Raw genomic sequence first — 23,606 nt, 5'->3', positions numbered from 1 at the left:
AGAAGAGAGAAAGAGAAGACAGACAAAGGGAGAGATTCAACACATTAAACATACCTCTTTGATTTTGGATTCATGCAGGGCAGGTAAGTACGAAAGCATTTAAAGTGAAATGTGTGCAAGTGTGTAGCCACGTGTGCGTAAAACAGTTTTCAGTACACCTGGAAGTCTGTTCATTGTAACAGGAAGACAGATATTTAATATTTAGCATGTTTGTGAAAATAAGGTGTAGAGAGGTCTCTAAATAAAGAAGAACGTTGCTGAAGTGTGCGAGCACGTGATTGGGTCGTACCGCTCTGCGAAGGTCTGCTGCTCGTTAATGCCAACGTTGAAGAGCACAGGAACCACATGTAGCAGCTTGCCCTTGCGCAGCTCCTCTGGCAAAGTCTGGAAGGCTTGGACTGGGAGTGGCACATCTACAGTGTAATGGTCTCTGCCAAACACACACACACACGCATGCACACGCACGCATTTGTGCAAGACTGCAACAGGAGTGCATAGTTTATTTGTGTGAGGTTTGACTTCAGCACTAGTCCGATGCAAAACAATGTGTGAGTGTGTGTATAGATATGTATGTATGTATGTATGTATGTATGTATGTATGTGTATGTGTGTGTGTGTGTGTGTGTGTGTGTGTCTGTGTGTAAGACTGTCTATAAGCATATATAGAATGGGCACTTCTATACATGCTTATAGACAGTCACTCACACACACACACACACACACACACACACAAACACGAGCATTTCTGCTTTCCAAACACTTAGAGTTTGATCATAGCCTGCGGGCTCCTCTACACAAACAGGCTCGATTCATTAAAAGTGAATCGTAACAGAACACCGAGCAACAGAAGTATGTGTGTATGACAAGACACCAGTAATCAGGCCAACACTGCTGCCTAATCCCGCCTCTGCACGGATTAGCCTGTTTTCAGTGGGCTTGCTCTAGGGCCCAGAAGTGCTCTGGCAGCTGGGCCTTCAGGGTCTTGACCCAAAACAGGGGGCTGAGTACTGCTGCTCCATAATTGTCTGGTTTTGAAGCCTTTTCCATGTTTGTTCGTTCAATTTCGTCTATGGTCATCATTTGTGAAACTTGTCCCACCGCAGGTAATATGCACAGCGGGATCAGGCGTGTTCCTCCCTGACGTGTGCAGCAGGGTTAACACCTCACTCCTTCACGTGTGACTGAACACATGGAGACGCCATGGATAAACCCTCAATCCATGAGGAGAGGTGACCCAGTCATGCTAACACATAGATTAAAGTCATGAACGGCTGACAGTGTGGCTCAGACTCTCTCAGATGTAAGACACACCAGAAACTCTCCCAAAACCTGTTCATTTTTAGACATGACCTCAGCAAGCAGAAGTCAGAATGAAGACAACATCATTCTAAAATTAATCTGTGGTATGAATGTATTCTCAGTCCCGAACCCACGGAGGCATGACAACAATCTTCACCATGGCCAATCTAACAATCTAAACACTAAGCAGGCCAGGACGTCTTTGTGTGTATGTGTGTGCAATTGCACATCTGCTCCACACCACACTGACCCACCTGGACAAAGGGAGGGGTAATTATGTTAAAATGCTGTTTGTCCACTACAGTTCAGCATTTAACACCATCATCCCCTCCCTACTCACTACTAAGTTGGAGGATCTAGGACTGCATACATCCCTGTGCAACTGGATCTCCAACTTCTAACAGACAGACCACAATCAGTACGGGTGGGCAACTGCGCCTCATCCACCCTCACCCTCAGCACTGGAGCTCCTCAGGGTTGTGTCCTAAGCCCCCTGCTCTACTCACTGCACACCTACGACTGCACAGCCACTTCCAGCTCCACCATCATTGTCAAGTTTGCTGACGATACCGTCATCACGGGCCTGATCTCAGACAACAATGAGAGGGCCTACCTGGAGGAGATTAAACACCTGGAAAACTGGTGCCAGGAAAATAATCTCCTCCTGAATGTCAGCACGACAAAGGAGCTGATCGTGGATTGCAGCAAGAAGCAGGAGCGGCACTACCAACCTGTGAGGATCAGTGGAACCACGGTGGAGAGAGTAGATAGTTTCAGGTACCTTGGTGTTCACATCTTGCAGGACCTGTCCTGGTCCCGCCATACCAACTCCCTGGCAAAGAAGGCTCGTCAGCGTCTTTACCAGCTCAGACGCCTAACAGACTTCAGACTGCCCTCCAAGGTACTGCGGAACTTCTACACCTGCACTATCGAGAGCATCCTCACGGGGAACATCACAGTCTGGTTTGGGAATAGCACCAAGCAGGACAGACAAGCACTCCAAAGGGTAGTACGTTCAGCAGAGCGCATCACTCACACGGAACTTCCTGACCTGCAGACCATCTACTACAAGCGGTGCCAGACCAAGGCCAGGAGGATTGAGAAGGACCCCACCCATCCCAACAATAGGCTCTTCTCTCTGTTGAGGTCAGGGAAGCGCTTTCGCTCCCTGAAGACCAAGACAGAGAGACTGAAGAGGAGCTTCTTCCCACAGGCCATTCGGGCCCTGAATCAGGGAAACTGATAAACTATGGGGACCACCACCACCACATAACTGTAAATATGTTCAATTACCACCATGTAACATAAAAACTGTAAATATGTCATTTTACAAGATGGATCTGTACATTCTGTACATTGTGTACATATATATACACAACCATATACATTGTACATTGTGTATATAAACATAATATACATATATTATACATACATTGCTAATATATTTTTGTACATATATAGAATATATATTCCTCTACGCACCCCTGTTTTCTTTTTCCTCAGTTTGGACAGAGCACTCTCAACCATTTCACTGCGAGTTATACTGTGTATGACTATGTATGTGACAAATAAACCAAACTTGAACAAAACTTACCGTCTTCCACTAACAGTAGGCTGCAGTTTGGAAGGGTCGTCAGAAGGTGCTTCTGTGATTCTGAAGGTGACCTTCTGTAGGTCAGAAACGGCCACCTCCATATCCTCCAACATACCTACTTCTTCACCTGAGACATGGACAGAATGCTTATTAGAGTAGTACCACACACACACACACACACGCGTGCACAATCAAGCATGAGTGAAACATGTCTGTCTGCAGTACATACAGTACATACATATACATAAATAATCAAAGTACATGCTATTTAATTTCCAATGAAAATGCCCGTGACTCTGAAGATAAGTGTCTTACACACACCCTGCTTGCTTACACTTCTGGAATCTTACAAGGACACTGCTAAGGCTGTGCCACTCAGTACACTGAGCTAAAGGATTTAATGCGATCATTTCTCACATCATTCTTCACTCCTGACTTAAGTGCACGTGTTTGGTTTTGGATAGTCTGTGTTTGAGCAGTTACAGGAAATAGCAACTCTTCACAGACTTCCGAACAGGGGCCTTGGGCGAGTCCTGACAGATCACAACACTGTGGTTACGGTACTGTCCTGGTATAACCCCACAGGAGGAACCTACAGCATGACTCAGCTATAATTCACTACGGCTATGACAAACCTGCTTTAGGATACGCAAAATAATGATCAGAATGTCAACAGGGGACACTGAATGTACCAGGATTTAGGAGGTTGAAAATGTGTGTGTGTGTACATATATATGTGTGTGTGTGTAGACACTCACTGTAGGTGCTCAGTAGACTCTCAAACTGGGCCACCAGTCCGACAGAGTGCAGCTGCTGCAGGAAACCTGTGTCCTCCATCCCAGAGTAGAGCCTCACGATGAATCCACAGGCTAAAGCAACCAGCTGCAGAGAGCGCGCACACACACGGGGGCCATTTATGGTGAAATCAGTGAAACACTGCATTATAGATTTCAAATTATTTACATTTACCCAAAGCAACTTACAACTATGACTGAGCACATCTTGAACAATTAAGGGTTAAGGGTCTTGCTCAGGGGCCCAACAGTGGCAGGACTTGAACCAGCAACCTTCTGATTACAAGTCCAGTCCCTTAACCACTGAGACAGCACTGCAAGATGGATACAAAACCCAAGGGTGGTGGGAGCTTCAGGTGTGGTGCCACGCAGGGAGGGTTAGCACTTAGCGCAGTCCATCTGGACCAGGTTATTGGTGGCAAAAGCCATTGGTTTTCCTCCACAGATGTAGCTTCCATTGTATACTGGTGTTATTGGTGTTTTCTTCTAGCCATAGTGTTTTTTCTGCAGTTTGTCTGTCAGTATTCTTCCTGAATTTCTTTTTGCTGTGGGATTGTGTGTCTTAGGCCACGTTCTCTTTTTGAAACGTGTGGCAGTCGTATGGATCAGCAAGACCGTGGATGCCCCAGCAGGTCGCGTTTCCGTGCCTTGTGTGTGTCTGTTCCATGCTCCATGTGGGTTTGGCTTTTAATCTCATCATATTCACTAAGATTGTTACTAGTTGATGCAAGTGTGTGCTTTTCCTGTTTTTTCGGGTGTGTGTGATTTTTATTCTGCTCAGTAGTTGCTGTAGTGCGTTTATATGTTTTGCTAGGTTTGGGCCTGTTTCTTCTCTTGTTTGGTATGGGGCAGGGCCTGACCAATGGCACAAAGTTGGGGCAGATTAGTTAGCGCTGACACGGTAACTTACACTAGCTTTGATCTTTGGGTAGTTAAGTCTTATAATTACTCTGGAATAAATGATTGTTCTTAAAGTTTGTGTACCTACATTTATACCAACTGATATTAGATACTGTGAAGATTAGATTCTTGTCCACAGTATCACCTCGTTGCGTTCCTGCGTGTGTCTTCCTGGAAACAGTTTGTGGTTGGCGCTGTAATGAAGGCCATGTTTACAGTGCAGTTCTATATTAATCTGCACTCATCAAAAGTCTGGTAAACATTGTCTCACCCACAGAGACTGCAGTTTCTGGGTTGGTAACAAAGTTAATATTCACCACCGTATCATGTCAGGTGACTCCTCACAGGTGACGGAGGATGTGGCAAAGGTGTAGCACCTTGACCTCAATAATCTGAACCTTTGATCTACGACATCATCAACTACCACTGATTACAAAGTCCAGCACTGACAGGTGGAGGAGGTGGAGTGGAGGATTTGATTTATAAAGCGAGGTGGAGGAGGTGGCAGCTGGAGCTCACCGCTTGGCTGAACACGGTGTCACGTCTGCGTTGCAGCTGCAGGCCGTGGGGCGAGCTGCAGGCCGCTTCCTGCAGGAGAACAAATGCCATGGACTTGCTGGCTCGCTCGGCCACCTCGTTCACGCAGTTCTTCAGCGCTGCCACCAGAGGGCAGAGCTGCTCACTCCACTCTGCAGCTGCAACAGAGAGAGAGAGAGAGAGAGAGAGAGAAATATAAGATAGCAGTAACAGAGAAGGGATTGAACATCCTGTAGACAAAGAGAGGAGTGTGATGTGGGAGTTTCCTGACGTCTCATCTAGAGTAATGCATTTTTTTATTTTTGGCACTCTGAGCAAAGTTTGAGGCAGGGCCATGACCCCAAATAAATCACACAGAGAACACATCTGTAATCTGTCCTTGTGCTTCACGTCGTCTCTGTGAGCTTCTTATTTAATCTAAGATATAAATGATTAGAATGTTATAAATCCCCCCTAGTGCGTGCCACGTACTGGTTCTGAAGTAAAGCGTTAACGCGAGGAAGACGGAGGAAGCTGGAACGTTTACACACCGACAGAACATTGCTGTGGCTCCAGATTAATGAGGAGAGTTTTGAAAACTAAAGCCCGTGATTGTAGAATGACAGCCAAATAAAAATAGTGGCTGTACATGACTCTGAAGTATTGAAGAATTTCAGTATTGCATTATTGTAGTTTTGAAGTAATGAAATATTGAAGTATTGAATCATTGAAGTATTGAGTTATTGAAGTATTGAAGAATTGAAATATTGAAGAATTGAAGTATTTAATCATTGAAGAATTGAAGTATTGTAGTTTTGAAGTTTTGAAGAATTGCAGTATTGAAATATTGTAGTATTGAAGTATTGAGTTATTGAAGTATTTAATCATTGAAGAATTGAAGTATTGAATCATTGAAGAATTGAAGTGTTGAAGATTTGAAGTATTGAAGTATTGAAGTTTTGAAGAATTGAATATTGAAGTATTGAATGATTGAAGTATTACAGTTTTGAAGGACTTATATATCCTACCTTATATTTAATATCTTGTATTTAATACTTTTTATAATTAATGTTTTTCTTTTTATTTTAGAAGGTGCTGGTGGTTTCTCATGGAGCTTGAGAAATGCCAGACAGTCAGATTGAGTTTTGGTTAGAACATCCACTCCATGTCTCCTCTCAAGCTCGAAGGTATTGAAAGAAATGGCACTCCTCAAACAGCCAGATATAATTCTGAAGTTACGTACTTAAAAATACTGAAATACCAAATACCTGAGGAAAGAGGAGAAAGAAATCATATATGAGTACAGAAAACTTCACATACAGCCAGATAGAATACTGAGGTTGTGTACTCACTCTACGTATCTAACAGTAAGGGCACAAGTTCGCTTGAGTCCTTTTTAAATACTTTTAAAGAATAAAGTTATCAAAGTACTTCACAGCCTGAGCTACAGATGAGTCTGTAAAAAAGCAGCAGCTAAGGTGTAAAGAACTGAATAAAATTCAGATGCTTTAGTGAGTTATGTGCAGTCATGGGCGACGCAACTGTGTCCTGTTTCTAAGGTGATGAGAAGTGACTGGAGATGATGGGCCCCGTCTCCTGCCTGTAATGTGCTAGTTTTACTGTGGGCCACAGTTGCTCAGTAGTGGTGAATAAGATAATCACATTCCAGTGGGAGAAGAAGACACTATTTCAACAGGTCAGGTGGAGTTCACATACTAGCAGTCACGCCTGGAGATACGATCTGACACATCTGACAGAGATTACAAATAATCTTCTTTACATATGAAGAGTAGGATGTTATCTGTCCTCTTGTACAGGCTTTAAAGAACTCCAACAGATGACTGAATAGTGAAGAGTGAAGAATAAAGTGATGTGGTGTTTAATCTCCAGGGGACGTGAGGTGTTTATTGTGTTTATTGAGTGAGGTGTGGGGTCATGTCATGTCATGTCCATGTGTTCGAGCCCTCGTAAGCGGAGAGTGATGTCAGAGCACTGAGCAAGAGTTACAGTCTGTTAATAATTATGGGAAAAAAGATCTGATGAACAGCAGAGAACAAAATACCACCTTGTTGTTGATTGGATGGTGCAGCTCCAACCCCTATAACCACAAACGTGAGTTACGATCAGACAGCGATGACAGACGCTTCAGGAACTGGCCAAGACCAATGTGAATATTAGCCAACCTTCCTGTCACCAGAAAATATGTGGTATACAATCTGCAAGGATGTCTGAGGCATTAAAGGAGATGTATCTGTGGATAAGTATCACACTCCCTTTTGCTCTATAGTTCATTAGTGCTCTCTGACCTCTGTTCTGTGTTCCTTTGCTGTGTACGTAAGGCTTAGGAGTAATGCACTGGGCACATATCAGACAATTGGACAGTGGTTTGTGTGTTCCTCATGAAAAGTTGTGTACTCAGTAGGTGTGGAGCTCTGTTGCTTTCTCTTTCTTTCTCGTCTGTCCCTGATGTTACCCAGATTCCCTGTTTTCAGTAGTCCGGTATGTCTCCACCTAAAAGTGTAGCAGTAGGATCTACTGTTACTGTGACTGTGCATGCTGGAACGTTTGGTAGTTGGGTCCGTCTTTAAAACGTGTAGTATTTCCTTACAGACGCGAGATCTAATCATGTCTGCTCGTATTCAGTTACACAGAAAATGAGCCTCTCAGGATGTTCGTCCTACATTCACAGCGTTACACACCGTGAACCAGAGCACGGGGCTGTGTGCGAGAGGCGATGACATCACTGTGACGCCACAGCCCAGCAGCAGGGTGCCCCTGTCTGCTGTGATCTCTGCTAACCTTCAGAGCTGCACTCATCGTTTACCCAGAGATCAGCGGGCACAGTAGAACTGATGAACACGTTTTAAGGAGTTTATTTCATAGTGGTTAATGTAATTAAATGAATAGTAAATGAAAAAATGTAAAAGAAAAAGTGTGTATATAAAAATGTACCTATGTAAGACTAGTGCTATACCACTGCTCATCGCAACCCTCCCAAGTGTGTCGCCAAAATCTTGCACAGTAATAACAAAATGTATCCGGTTGCTGTGTTCCCATTAGTATAAGAAACAGTAGTAATAATGATTTATATTTATCTGACACATTTAGCCAAAGCCACTTACAATTAGTACAATTTGAGTAATTGAGGGTTAAGGGTCTTGCTCAGGGGCCCAACAGTGGCAACTTGGCAGTGGTAGGACTTGAACCAGCAACCTTCTGATGACAAGTCCAGTCTCTTGACCACTGAGCACTACTGCAGCTAGAGACTGCGACAGCCACAGGTGTCCATGTCTTTATCGTTCATGTCCTTTACTGTGTCTTACATGAACTGTGTTGGTGCTCGGGCGTCAAATCCTGCTTCCGGAGCCTTCCGGAGTGGCGTCCGTACCTCCACAGATGTGCTTCCTCACTCGGCTTCATTACAAGTGAAATCTGGGGGTGTGTCCCTCCCTGTATGTACAACCAACCCAACATTGTCTCTTCTCCATCTGTTTTCCAGACCCTTGTTTTTCCGCTGCAGTGTTTTTGAATTCCCCGGCCTGTCGGGGTATTGTTTATTTTCTGTTCCACACCCTGGACAGTCCTTGTGCTCTCGCTGCTGTAGGGTGCTCACCACTGTTGTGAACTCACCAGTAGCACCAACGTCAGCCTGAAGAGCCGTCGCCTACCCGTCACGTCAATGGTGCCACAGGTGTCCTGTTTGAATGCACCAGCAGTACGTTCGTCCCCTACCTGAGCCGACAATGTAGCGCGAGTAGTAGCGTCAGCAGCATCTCTGATGCTTGATGTTGACGTACTATCCAAAAATTCACCACTATGGTCAGAAAATGTAATTAGCCAAAAAAAAGAAGAAGAAGGAAAAAAAATTTTATAAAATTAGATATTTCTGATATTTTACACAGAAATCTCACCCTTTGGGAGCTTTTTAAAAATATGTTCAAATGTCTTTTTATGGGACGATGAAGTAATGGGAGAGTTTATGCAGATAGCCAGTGTATACTGACAATAACATCCTGTTGATCATTTGTTCTGAGGACAACCAGTACCCACTAGGTGGCAGCACTGCTTCAAGGATGCGAGGAAGAGCGTTTGTGTGATGGCACTTGATGGGAAGCTTGCTGCAGGAGTACAGGTGGTCAGTTTTCACTCCCTGAATTACATTCCTGCCATGCTGACAGCTAATGTCATCAGGCATCACTAAATCCTCTGCACGGCCTCACCCCCACATGGCACTGTTAAACCTGCTGTCTTATTTCACTGTTCGACAGAGTGTGTGTGTGTGTGTGTGTGTGTGTGTGTGAATCATGTGCTATGTGGCTATTCAGAATGTGGACTGGTTAATGACAATTACCACCGGGTTTGACGTATCCAACCTGAGATAAAAGATGAAGGTGTCATCACCATCATCGTTCAATTTTCCAGTGGATTTTGTTTTTGTTTTTTTCCACAAACGCACAGTGTCATTTACCAGACAATAGGTGTGTGTGTGTGTGTGTGTGTGTGTGTGTGTGTGTGTGTGTGCACGAGTGTTGGCATTCTTCTGCTGTCTGAACCTGCATGCAGTGTGTGTATGCTGTCCAGCACAGAGACTGCAAGATTTGCATGTTTAGTTTTTCCCGTTGCCCTGTCTGAGGCTGTCTGCTCACAGCCATCGTACAGTGAGCGCTCACGAGCAGACACAGGGTGACAGACTTGGCCCTGCCACGTGAATGCTGTCATGAATAAACGAATGAGACAGGGTGGAAGATCCGGAATCACGTACCGCAGGACCCGGACACGTAAGACCAGCGGGGCGCACTGGCAGCCTGCGCCAAGTTCTGGTCCAGAAGAACATCTCCAGAAGGTGTGGTGTTTGTATAAAGCCACAGTGTGAGGAGTGATGTGAGGAGCAGAGGTGTGAAGCAGCTCTCACCAGGACTGTGGGAGGTGATGACATCAGCCAGGGTCTGTTCCACAGCAGGACGTTGGGTGGTGTTGTCCTGCCTGCGTAGCTGGTCCACTACATCCATCACCCTATTCAGGTTCTTGGCCACGCTGGCCCACACCCTGTCCTGCAGAGGCCAAAACCAGAGTCACAAACCAACGGACCCTACAGAGGAATGTCAGTATACACGCCCGAGCTTCCAGAAGTGCATCATTTTGAATTAGAATGGGATTTCTTAAAAGACCAGGCCCATGACACTGGGACAAGGGACAAAACCGCCTGAACCAGCGTTTATTCCTGGACTATGTTTGGATTTCTCAGAGTCTCTCCACATATGGAATCTCTCTGGAAACAGACCCACACTACGAAATAAAGCAGTGACATCTTTGCCTTTACTACAGACCTAATACTTGGATAAGTGACATTAAATCCTGGAACTAATTATTAACTACAAAAATCCATGATTTATTTATTTTCATCTAGACCTCCTAACGTTGCTATACGAGACAGTACATGGCTGGTGGGAAATGGTGAGGAATTAGTGCATAAAAGGTACCACCGTGATAAAAGTGCAACCACAATATCTCCCGTGGGCCCACGTGAGACAGGAGGGTTGCCCAAAGTGTCCTTTAGCCGTGTTCCTTCACGGATGCTCACTGTAGGTCATTTGGCCTCTGGCTTTTCCTGTCTCCATGTCCCAGCCCCGGTATGTCTCCTGTGGCCACGGCCCAGGGACCTTCTGTTCTGTCTAGTAGCACCTACGGCGGCCCGTGCAGCCTGTCTTTGTGCTGCAGTAGTAGCTGGGCTTCTCATGGCGATAACTGGAGTGGTGGGATCTTCCTTCATCACCCTTCCGTGTTCTTTTGCGTTTTTTTTCTTTTCATCTGAACAGCACTCAGAGCACACAAAGCCATTTCAGCATTGATTAGAGATTGTTGTCCTATCTTTGGTACTAACCCCCTGCTGTTAGCTATAGCTACGACACTGATGGGCTTGCAAACAAGAACACACACACACACACACTGGAGAATGCAATTAGTGGTGTTAGATGCCACTTGTCTGTGACCCAGCACAGGTGAAAGCACTGCCAAGCCTCCCTCCTTCCCTCTCTCTCTCTCTCTCTCTCTCTCTCTCTCTCTCTCTCTCTCTCTCTGTGTGTGTCTGTCTCTTTCTCTTGATGCTCGCTGATGCCACACAGAATGGTGTCCAGACTTCCCGCAATGTGTGTGGCGGTGGTGCTTGTGGGTATTTAATGACTCTTTTTCAGGGCCACTGGGTGCACGCATCCCTGCACAACCTCCTGCCACCATGGAGACCAACTCCAGGCTGAACCTCTGCTGGGAAACTTTAGAAAATCAAAGGGGTCATTTACTTGTCTTCCTGAAATGTACAGCGCACAAAAACCTCCCCAATCAAGCAAATCCTCTCATCCCTCCATCCTGTAAAAGAGTGCTCTACTCTCAGAGAGGGGAGGAGAGTGTGTGAGAGTGAGTGGAGGAGTGAGTGGAGGACAGTGAGTGGCGGAGAGTGAAAGGAGGAGTAACTTGCCCATTCCTCCTCGTCGTACTCTGTGTGGTGAGGGATGTCCTGATGTTTAACAGATCCACCTTCCGTTCCGGGAGAGGCGGACACGCTGTTGCACACGGCCGTGTCTGACTCCGGACTCTGGTTTAGGCTCTCGGCCGGGGCCGGGGTCACCGCCGGGGTCACGGCAGGGGTCGCAGCCGGGCTCGGGGTCGAGTCGACCATGGCGGGGCAAGAGGTGTGGCTCTTGCTCACGTAGCCGGGTCGAGCGGCGTGGAGCGCCAGGAGAGCACTCTTAACCAACTCATCCTTCAGAGCATGAACAAACTGCTCTGTCTGGAGGAGAGAGAGAGAGAGAGAGAGAGAGAGAGAGAGAGAGAGAGAGAGAGAGAGAGAGAGAGAGAGAGAGAGAGAGAGAGGGAGAGAGAGAGGGAGAGAGAGAGAGAGAGAGAGAGAGAGAGAAAGAAAGAGAGGGAGAGGGAGAGAGAGAGAGAGAGAGAGAGAGAGAGAGAGAAAGAAAGAGAGAGAGGGAGAGGGAGAGAGAGAGAGAGAGAGAGAGAGGGAGAGGGAGAGAGAGGGACAAATTTGATTAGCATGCCTCTGGTAGAACAATATTTTCGCCTGCATCTCTTTAACGTGAGATGGCTTCCCTTGTAGTGTGAGTGAAAGAGCCCACTCAGGACCCCTTAAAGAAACTTCACAAACACACACACACACAGAGAGGGAGGGAGAGAGAGAAAGAGAGAGAGGGGGGGAGGGAGAGAGGGAGGGAGGGAGAGAGAGAGGCGAATAGAGAAGAGACAGCAGAGGGCACCAAGACAAAGAGAGAGAGCAGGAAAGAGAAACTGAGGGTGATGAAGATGGTTAGAGGTGAAAGGAAGGAGACTGATGGGATAAAGACAGGGAGGGAGTCTCCTACCCCGCGGAGAACGTGACAAGAACCCTCCAGAAGAGCCGAGAAAGTCCTGAGTAAGTCCTACCAAGATGTAAATCTACTACACAGATCTACGAACAAAGCTGCATGAATCAAACAGAACCAGAGGGTGTGACACTCACTACATTATACCTCTCCAATCAGAGGGAAAACACACACACACACACTCACACACACACACGCACGCACGCACGCACGCGCGCACACACACGCGCACACACACAGAAAAAGGGAGAAAACAGGACACATTTAGAGCAACGTGCACCTCAGGCAGGCGGACACACACTCTCATTAGACCATCGATTGAGAGCTCTGCCAAGGCGCTGATCACTAACTGCCTTTTACCCACTAGACTGGTTAGTAAGTGGAATGAACACTTGAGCTTATATGAAAACACCACAATGACAGGAGACATAAAGACACTTGGGGTCCGATTCTCTGCCTTCACATTTTCATGGAATGTCAATTTAGTAAATGACTTCAAACTACAAACATGGCAGCTAAACTCCATGGAGACATTTGGAATACAACTAGGGAAGTAGTCTTCTGGAGCGCAGTCCTCTGTGGAGCGGTCGTGCCGCTGCCTCTTCCCACATAACACAAACTGATCCCACTGGCTGTAGTCACCCGCCGCCTGGTGCTGGGTGTCCCGATCCTTCACTAGAGTCCAGCACACAGGAGACACATACTGCACACACTCCATCTGGTGGGGTTTTAGAATGACTGTCAGGGCTGATACACCTGCACTGCCTCCTTTACTGTCAGACCCTCAGAACAACTAGAGAATATCTCACAGACAGATTTAAACAGCTGATCAAACTATGAAACACTCACAGGTCTGGAGACATGACGGATCATTCAGGGATATAATATAATAATATTTTATATATATATACACACACACACACACACACACACGTACATACGATACACAAGTACAAGTATATGGATAGATTTTATAAATATCTTTTTGTAAATGTTGTGAAAACATTTATTTCCAATTATTTTTATTCACTACTGTTGATACCTATTTTGTAATTAGTGTTGCTTTTTGTCATTTTTTGTTGTTCATTTTTCTTGCTGTAATGCTTTGGCAATATTGTTTTCATAACTGTCATGACAATAAAGCTACTTTGAATCTTGAATTTTAGACATAAGCTGTTCCAGTTTGAACCCTCACTGTACTGCTGACTGTTCCTGCAGTACTGATACTGCCTTACTCTGTGTGTGTGTGTGTGTGTGTGTGTGTGTGTGTGTGTGTTTTCTTGCATTCCCATCAAAGCACTGAGATAAGCGTACCCAGACAGTCCAATCTGACAGCAGAGACCAGCAGCCCGGCCCAGATTTGCGGGACAGGACATTGCAGGCGGTGGACACATCACCCATGTCTTCTGCTGTCCTCTACTGCCTTGTGAACTTGCCAAGTCTCACACTGTGTATGGAAGGTTCTGGAAGGGATCAGTGTCAGGCCCCTGAGTGAAGAGACATCCCAAGTGTTCTGCCTCCATTAGGACTGATTCTCAGCCGATGCCTTTTAAACAGAGACCTGAGTCCTCTGCCAGCTGGCATTCTGCTCTGGTTGTCTCCGTATCACGTTTAATGAGTTTAACTGCAGAACATGTACCCGAATTAAAGGCCAATCGGAATGGAGGTCTGTGATGTGCTCATGCCCGTCTGGAGCTCGACACTGCTGTCTGTAATGCGTGACCGTGTCCTTGTGTGGTGTTGGAAAGATTCCCGAGACAGAGCTGACCTCAGTCCCTCTACCTGGACTGGCTACCCACGTCGGCCGTGGGTAACACACACTTCACGTCCTAGAGCTCATCTCTAGTGACAGAGGAGCCCCTGGGATAGGAGGACAACGGTGTGTGTGTGTGTGTTCTTGCATATACCCTGTACACAGGTTTAGCGATCGATGCTGCGCCCTTCTCCTTCAGACAGAATGGTCAGAAGGCACACACACACATTCTGGTAAGAGGGTCTTTTTTTGGTAACACGAATGCACAATCAAATCTTCAATCTTTCGTTGTCCTTCACTCTCTACTTCTGACTCTCAAACTCTCCCTCTCACACACACACACACACACACACACACACACACGCACTCTCTGTGAGGTTTCAATCAGGCCTGCTGCCTGGCGATGTGTCTGCGTGTGCTCCCATCTCTAATCAAGGCACACAGCAACACTGACACAGAGAATGTACCAATTAAGGCAGCTGATTGGCTGCTACTCCACCGTGGCAAAAACAATCTCGGTGTGGCAGATTGCACACTGACAGCACCAGATGTAACTCATTAATTACACTGATAAAACACCAAAGCCTACAATCTGGCAACCCCATGTGCCCAGCCTTTGTTGGTTTTTGGCATGAGAGCGCGGCATGCCGACGGCCTGTGTGGACGCCCCACTAGTCTTCCTCCAGACATGAGGAAGATGCTGGCGTGTGCAAACGGAACGTCAATGTGTCGGTCATGGCGCTGACCAATGGAAACGACATATCGCTGTGTCACTTACGAGCTTGGCCAATGAGAGCTTAGCTAGCTCCACACTTTCTGACTTTAACTCAGTCTAGAACCTTCATGACTGTTTACAGGAAGACCCAGTCCACAGGTTTGCAGGCACACCTGTGCAATGCTGGACATGGAACGCTGGACATCAATGGATGGCTGTCTCTGTGCTTCAGTCTTTCACTGTACCACTGAAATCATGCTGCTGTCATCTCAGCTGTCAAAACAGTCATGACGATTACTGTCATGATATTTGTCAGAATGATGTAATACATGGCCTTCCGCCAGGCATCAGCGTTACACACTGTTGTACGGATACAGCGTGTCTGCGCTAGTCCCTCACCTTTAACGCCAGGCTCTTGAGTGCATCGCGCAGGCCGTGGGCGGAGTGTTGCTGGGCCGTGAGGAGCAGGTGGTCAGCCAGGCCGCCGATGAGAGGCTGCAGCTGGGACACGGTACTCAGGATGTCCCTGGCCTTGGCTGTGTGCTCAGGGGGGTAGTAGATGCACTGGTACGCCGTGCTGTAGCTTTGGAAGAGCGAGAGAGAAGGAACACACAGGAGATGAGCAGGGAGCATGCGCTGGAGGACCTCAAACCATTAAAACCCCTCAGATATTGAACTCAGAGCAGAACGTGAGGCAAAGAGCTCGCACGTGCCGTTATATTGTGGCAGGTGAAGACATGCTGACTTCAGGCGTGGACAAGACAAACAAACAAACAAACAAACAAACAAACAAACAAGGGTCCGTGTTAGACTTTAGCTGACCTACCGAGGACAGAGTGGAATCGATACAGACACTGGGACTTTAAAACTGCTATAATCTGATCAGATCAATACTGCTGACATTCTGCACCAGCTCGTTCCCCAGCTAATCAATAACGAGCTACATAATAGATTCATGCGTGACATGGAGATGACCTTCACATGCAGCAGGTTTTCCTCTCATTCCCAGACGTCCTGAGCTGTGATGGGCTCAATGTGTGTTGGATGAAAGAGTGTGAGGGTGGAGTTGCCCCTAATTATGCCACTGGACTGTTACTCCTCCCCACTGATTAGCAGCGGCAGGCGTCACCTGTTAGGGGGCAGAGTTAAGACTCAGGTATAGCGGGAGTTGGGCGGAGTCGAGTACCTGGTTAGAGTGACCAGGCCTGTCTCTGCGCTGACACTCGTCACACTGGCCTGAACCCATCGACTGAAAATGTAAAAGTAGTTTTCCTGCAAGTGCTGACAAAACCCCCCACCAGTGCTATAGAGGGAGAGCGATCTCTGCCACTGAGGCACTAGGACGCTCTGGGCATGTCTGCATACATTAATTCAGGCCACACCTCCTCTGCCTTTCCCCCGGCAACAAGTGGCTCACGTGACTAAAATGTACCATCACAGGCTCTGCCACGTCTGCTGTCCCCAGACCCCGATTAGCTACGCCGATCCAAACCCTGCCTGTTCAGATTAGATCCTAATCTTAAACAGTGTAACTAAAAACACTTCTCTGGAAGGAAGCTGTGCTTTGTAATAGGAAGTAAAGTTGTGTAGAGTCGCTCTATGTAGGCCGCAAGCCTGAAGCTCCGTCCTCAGGCGGGACACAGCGAGACATCGGCACCCCTGCAGGCTGTCTCCGATAGCAGTGATCAGCACTGTCAAACAGGGATGCCATCTGCACACCCGCACAACCCGCACAACCCGGCGTGGCCTCAGGCTACACTGCTGCAAGCGCGGGTTACACCTTCAGTTTGACTGGTCTGGGGTCAGCCTGGTAGCCTGCTGAGCCAGGACACAAAATTATAAAGAATTTCTAGTGACTGTGGATCAGAGCGGGTGAGGGACAGGCTAGAGAAATCAGCCCCACAACGCCTGGCAGTTACACAAGGCCTCGATTTAACAGAGAAACGTTAAGGCATGAAAGCATTATAAAAGATCTATAACCTTTGACAGCTGACAATTAATCAGCAATGTACCTATAATAATACAATAATGTTACACAGTACAACGTGCCTTGTTCCAACCTTGGAATCAAATGACAAAAACAGGACAAGAAGTTCAGCCAAGAATTCATCAGTGTAGGAAGGAAGGTCTTGACAAGCTGGGAAACGGCTCTCAAATGGAAAACATCACTGCCAGTAAACAGCTGTGTTTTCATTAGCTGCTAACACCTCTCTTCTTCCACTCCCAGCAGATGAGGTTCAGAGCAATAGCACCACCTGCTGGACACAAACGGCATTGGGCGGCCTTAATGAAGGGTCTCAGTGGGCTGTGGCTGAGTTGGAGGGGAGAACCTGAGAGATGGTGATGAGGGCTAATGGCAGAGTGGACATATAACATCTGGGTCCACAGCAGAGAAAGCTGTCAGCAGGGCCCCGCTGTGAAGACACAGGACATGAGGGAGGCGGGAGGGCATCCCAGTAAATCAGCACTTCCTTCTGGGAAGGATTCTACCAGCACACTGCTGTCCGTTCGCGGTTGTCTGAGCAGCAACGGCTGAAAGGTGAGTGCTAGCTGCAGGGATGAGTGAGAGAGAGGCTGAGGGTAATTACACTCACACCCCCCGTACTTCTAATTAACAGAGGAGAGGAGAGAAACTCTGACGTCCAGCAGAGAGCAGCAGGGGGCATAATCGCTGCTCCACTATGGCGCTTTAAGTCTCTCCCTACTGCAGTGATGACACAGTGGTCCCAAAGCTTACAGCAACGTCTGCACAACCTGTCTGCCAGTCACACTGCAGGACCTGGCGGAGTCCAGCGGAGAAACATGGAGGCTGTACGTGGTGAAAGGACAGACAGAGATAGAGACATGCATATAAATATAAATATATATGCAAAAAACTCAAGAGACCTTGGAGGACTGTAAACTACACACAACCACACACATATAAACCCAGACATGTGCGCACACACACACACACACTCACACACACACACACACACACACACACACACACACACACACACACACACACATTCACTCACACACACACACTCACACACTCACACACACACTCACTCACACACACATACACACACACACACACACACACATTCACTCACACACACACACTCACACACTCACTCACACACTCACTCACACACACATACACACACACACATACACACACACACACACACACACACACTCACACACACACACACACACACACACACACACACACATTCACTCACACACACTCACTCACACACTCACTCACACACACATACACACACACACTCACACACACACGTGCTCACCCTTCCATATGCAACTTCTGCTAAAGTTTGTGTGGTCTATTTGGCGTGTGACAGAGACACTTATCACGGTGTGTCGAGTGCCTAATGAGTCAGACAGCTGGTAAAAGACGCATTAGTTCAGTTCAGGCATCCGTGCCTGCCTGCTTCAATTAAAGACAGATAAAGAGAACTGGGGAGAGTGTGTATGTGTGTGTAAGGATGTGTGCGTATGCATGTATGGATGTGTGTGTGTGTAGGTGTGCACAGATGTTTATATGTGTGTACAGATGTGTGTTTGTGTGTGTTTACACTGCAAAAAAAAAAATTTAGCAAGTAAAAAACATCTTAAATGTTTGCATTAGGCAATAAAACTAGTATTTTTCTATCACAAAAATTATAATAAAATTATTCAACCTAATTCTAGACATTTATGGAATGTATACAAATGAAATCTCTCTTACTGCATTGAAATAAACATCTGGATTAATTAAATGAATTATTATATTCTAATTAAGATAATGAATCCAGGTACATTATAAAGTATACATTATAATTAAGACATTTTCACCAGAGAGAATTATGTGTTTGGAGAGATGGTCTCAGGTCAGTTCTTACAGAGTACAGAGCACAGGGGCTAGATACACAATACAGTCATAGATGATCTCAGGTCAGTTCTTACAGAGTACAGAGCACAGGGACTAGATACACAATACAGTCATAGATGGTCTGAGGTCAGTTCTTACAGAGTACAGGGGAGAGGAGAGCTACACAATACAGTCATAGATGATCTCAGGTCAGTTCTTAGATACACAATACAGTCAAAGTAGAGAGAACAGTTGAGCAACACTCTCTCTTTTCTTCAGAAAGAAACAGGTCAACCACTGTCAGGTCAAACAACTAAGCAAGTCCATTAAAATCACACACACACATACACACGCACACTCGCCTGCACAGAGCAGTCCACCATACATGGATCTGATTTCTGGCCAAAACTCTCTTTGAATTCAGTAAAGAGTTTGAAGCTTTCTTGGCTAATGAAGCAGAAAATTGGGAACTTTAAGCTATGGTGAGTCATTAACTAAGTCAAATACGAAACAAAAACACCGTCCATATCTGGGCCGGATTAGCCTGTGGTGTAATCTGTCTCTCAGTGAAATTGAATTCACTCCAGTGCACCTGAAAAACACAGACTCAGTCGTATCAGTGGCTGACGCCACTGTCTGGTCATCTTCTTACAAACCTGCTGTCCATGGTCTCAGACACAAAGTAATGTTAAGGAGTTTAAATTTCTTGGATGAAGGTTTTTCTGTGTGTTATTGTAGAAACTTTTGGGTAATTGCACTTGGCTTGAGTTATAATGAGTGAATTTTACCAATAGACTGTAAAAGAAATGGAACAGTTTAGGAAGAAAAAGTCCTTAATGTCTTCCAGTTTTACGCCAGCAGTTTGGTAGTGTCACTTCCTCCTAGTGCAGTGCTACAGGTAGTGCTGTCTAGGAACAGGGTTGCGTCCACACTGCAGGACTCTCCATCTCGGATTTCACTAGCAGAAACGTTTACTCAGGTGTGAATGGGAACAGACTGAATCACGTGCAGTTTGGTCCTGGTTGGCTTCTCACCACCTTTATTCTGATATCCATTCCCATGACTTCAAAGGCAGCAGCTCCAGGCCAACTGAGCCCAGCACAGAGGCGTGGAACATAATTCTGGATGAATAATCCATCTGATTGGATATTACGGCCCAACAACAGTCTATTAAAAAATCAGGATGTGAACATCAGACCACAGTAATCCAACAACATGGTTTCCCTTAGCAACCCGCAGAGCAAGATGGAGCCAAGCAGAGCTGTGAAGACAAGTCCAGGACATTTAGATATTATCTGCAAACCTTCCATCATGAGTGTTTACAACGTGAATGACAAAAACCAAATAGTATGTTGCTCAAGGTTCAACACTGCTAGCAAAAGATGCCTCCAGTCCAGTGACGTTCCTGCTAGTTCCTGCTGGTTGAAGAGGGCCAGGCAGTGAGATGGGAAATGTCTAATTAGACGTCGTCTTTTTGTCTTGGACAAAAGTGAAGGAGAGAGACCGTGGCAGGTAGGAATCAGTAACTGAATCACAGAGTAGGTGATTCAATCAGAAACACCCAGCATGTCAATAGAGACTCCAGCATGCTGAAGATGGTTTCACACGGAGACAGCTGCTGAAGATGGCAGACTGTAGAGGGGGAAGGAGAGAGGGAGAGAAGTACCACTCTCCAAGTCCAGGCTGGATATCTGGAGTGGAGACACCCAGACTCTCCTCCTAATCAGACACTAAGCCTCAGTACTGCCATGGCAACTGCGCATGAGGCCTGTATGCTCTGCTGCTCTGTGTTACTAAAGCAAACACCAATTACTCTCCGTAATGAAGACGAATGTCGTAACGGTTGGGCCAGCCCAGCCCGAGTTTCGCCCCGATGTGAAGTCGGCACGTTTCCCGACACTTCCTACGGAGAAATGTTGCCCTACGAGTATTTTCCAGGAGACGACGGAGTGTACGGAAAACCTGCCCCACTTACCTGGGATCTCTGAAACCGCAGGGCTTCAACAAAAATGTGTGTCGGTGACGTGTGACAGGATGAGCTGACGGGTTTAGAAATGACACATTAATAAAATACTATAAATGTGACAGAGAAAGGCAGAGATTATGGTTGTAAATGTGAGCGGTTAGGGTGCATCAAAGCGAACGCCACCTCCGTGTTCGGATTACTCGGTGGCTGACAAAGAGGCCCCCAAAATGGGAATGTGTCGAACTGATTGTGAGCAAACAAACAGTTCTTCTGAGAAATATTACTGTGACTACAGTAATTGTGATTTTCTGACTCCACGTCCAAATTTCATTCAGGCTCGACAGGAGGAGTTTGGCTGCAGAACGCAAATGTCCTTTGGAATTTAAAAAGCTGCGTGGAGGAAAAAGAACAATTTCTCAAACCATTTTTCCTTTAATAAAAAAAAAAAAAATTCTGACTGCTTTTTAGGGGGTGGGGGTAGCAGGTGGGGGTGGTTGCGCTTCTGCTACACTGCCATTAATAAAACCAAACATCCTCCAAAGCCCGGAGCTCAAAGCACTTTCAGTTTAGAAGCAGGAAGCAGAATAGACCTGAACATAATATTTTTGTAGTTTTTGGTTGTACACCTAAACGCTACAGGGGCCAAACACCAGGAAAAGGATTTTACAAAAAGGAACATTTTATAATGACAACGTGTGTAAAATGTTATACGCATGAGATGGTGTGTGTGCACGTCAACCCACCTCTTCTTCTCCACCTCATATCTGCTGAGTAGTCTCTGCAGTCCTCCACCTTTGAAGCCCTGGTGGTGCGCAGCTGGAGCTCCCACCGTGATGACGTCATAGACAGCGTCTGCGGGCGGAGCGGCGCACGCATGTCATCACAGAGCCGCATGCTCACGTGTCACATCGCTCTGAAGAAGGATTCATTTTGAGGCGATTGTTGTTGTCATAGTAACCGTGGTAAATGTGAACAGGTGACTTCTGCAGGTCTCAGGTCAGTGTTTAGTGAATAACAATAATCGTAACTGCATGACTGTCTTAAGCAGACTTCCAGGTGAAGACCTGATCCCTGCACCCCCTTCTATTGCTACGTCAGCGTTTGGCCAAAAAATGCTCCCTTTCTGCTACCCCACTGTCATATGAAACACTCATATAATTCCTCTGTGTCCTGCTAGACTTGCCAGAGCTGCGTAATTTAAAAGTGAAAAGTGAAAGGAGTTTATGGGAGTGCCCAGCTCAGCTTCTCAGTGGCAGGGAAACAGAGTCAACTCTGGCGATCAATTACATGTTAGTCTGAATAAAACCTCACACACCAGCAGCCAATCTGGAACACCTCGATGGTGTTGGCCAAGAAGCCCGTGGAGACTCGTTGCTTAACAACAAAATGAAACGTTCAGAGAGATGATACACAGATTTCACAACCCAGGCGACTTCGTCTGTTGTCCTGCTTGGACAGAGAGTTTCAATGTTTAGTCCTTCTCACGAGCCGCTCCTGAAGACTCTGTGTGGGGAACGATCCCCCGTTTTCACGTCCCACTATGTGCTGAAACTGCTTTTCCACTTTTCCATGTTTCCACTTTTCCTCTGGCGATGCTTACAGCAGGCCTCGTCTGGGCCAAAAACCTCGAGGCCCTGGCCCATTCTGCGGCCTCCAGGGATGGATGTGCCGGTAGCCGAGGGCCAGCCTCGGAGTTCTTACTACTCCCAGTGTCACCGTGGTTACAGCAGCACAAACACAGCAGCTCTGACAAGGGAGCAACATGAAATCGAACTGGTAACCATGGGCTGATGATGAGAACACGCAGACCACAATGGGTCAGTCCCTCTGTGCTGCCATAAAGCGCCAGACTCCAGTAGCAGCTTCAGGCCCTGCTGGGAGCATCTCAGGTTCGTGGTCCTAAGTGATGTAGACGTGTAACTAAGATAATGGATTCGTCTGACATTGAGGAGGGATTTCAGTTCCAGACTACTGAGCTGATTCCTTAAGTACTTTCCTTAAGTTGGTTTAGCATCATGGTTACTTTTGTCATTTTTCTAAGAGCTGGCTAAACTGATTTTGACAGAGATGAAGAATTTACATTTTCGGCGTTTGGCAGACACGCGTATCCAGGGCAACGTACAGATACAGTCTGACAGGATGAACGCTACCTGGGAATTGAACCCACGACCCGTGTGTTGTTGGCTCCTGCCAGGTAGTGGGCCTTCAAAAAGCTTCTCTGTTTTGGGAATACGTGCTGTATTCTGTTCCTCTAACATCATAACTCAGCTCAGAGCCATCCTGGTCATCTCTGATCGTCTGGTCTACTACACACCCTATACGCGTTCCTGTGCAGACTGGGACTTCATTAGAATCACTTTCCCTTTAAGTTTTTGATTAAATTCAAGGACCCAAAAGCCAAAATGTCTGGAGCATCATCTGTTTCAGAACTGAGAGGAGTGAGGACCCAGGGAAAACATGAGGGTGAGATCTGGTATGGCTAGGCTGTAGGGTAATGAGAGCAGACACACAGACACACTCACACACTCACACTCTCACACACTCACACTCTCGCTCACACACACTCGCTCACACACGCACACACAGGGCTGTATGTAAGGCCATGCGTGGAGTTTCCCTATGGACCCAACAGGAAATCAGTTCCAGGAGACATTGGACACTAATTAATGATCCTCCTCCTTGCGAGCTCAGTACCCACGGGTCTGGCATGGACCTCCACGACGCGACGTCTCTTCTAATGTTGACTGAGAGGGGACACGCCCCGCCCCCACGCTGTGAAATACAGCCATCAGGCTGGAGCACGACTCACACCTGGCCTGATTTGGAGACGATTTTCCCGGTGT

The 23,606-nt window shown here is 46.6% G+C and overlaps 1 protein-coding gene across 8 annotated transcripts in view; it reads right to left on the bottom strand.

Annotated features, from left to right (window-relative positions):
- inpp4b (inositol polyphosphate-4-phosphatase type II B) overlaps window positions 1-23,606 on the bottom strand; it is a 119,857-nt gene that overhangs the window by 4,834 nt on the left and 91,417 nt on the right. For 7 of the 8 annotated variants that reach the window (XM_035531633.1, XM_035531635.1, XM_035531636.1 and 4 more), the window contains 8 exons: window positions 21,507-21,615; window positions 15,338-15,521; window positions 11,576-11,887; window positions 10,016-10,154; window positions 5,107-5,282; window positions 3,652-3,775; window positions 2,894-3,020; window positions 290-430 (listed from right to left, as the gene is read on the bottom strand). In XM_035531633.1, coding sequence (XP_035387526.1) covers window positions 290-430; window positions 2,894-3,020; window positions 3,652-3,775; window positions 5,107-5,282; window positions 10,016-10,154; window positions 11,576-11,887; window positions 15,338-15,521; window positions 21,507-21,615 — 1,312 coding nt within the window. The remainder of the gene's footprint in view (window positions 1-289; window positions 431-2,893; window positions 3,021-3,651; window positions 3,776-5,106; window positions 5,283-10,015; window positions 10,155-11,575; window positions 11,888-15,337; window positions 15,522-21,506; window positions 21,616-23,606) is intronic. The other variant, XM_035531634.1, reaches the window with a different exon arrangement.

This window comes from Electrophorus electricus, chromosome 11, assembly GCF_013358815.1.
Source record: "Electrophorus electricus isolate fEleEle1 chromosome 11, fEleEle1.pri, whole genome shotgun sequence".
Lineage (NCBI taxonomy): Eukaryota > Metazoa > Chordata > Actinopteri > Gymnotiformes > Gymnotidae > Electrophorus > Electrophorus electricus.
This window is presented reverse-complemented; position numbering and strand designations above follow the sequence as displayed.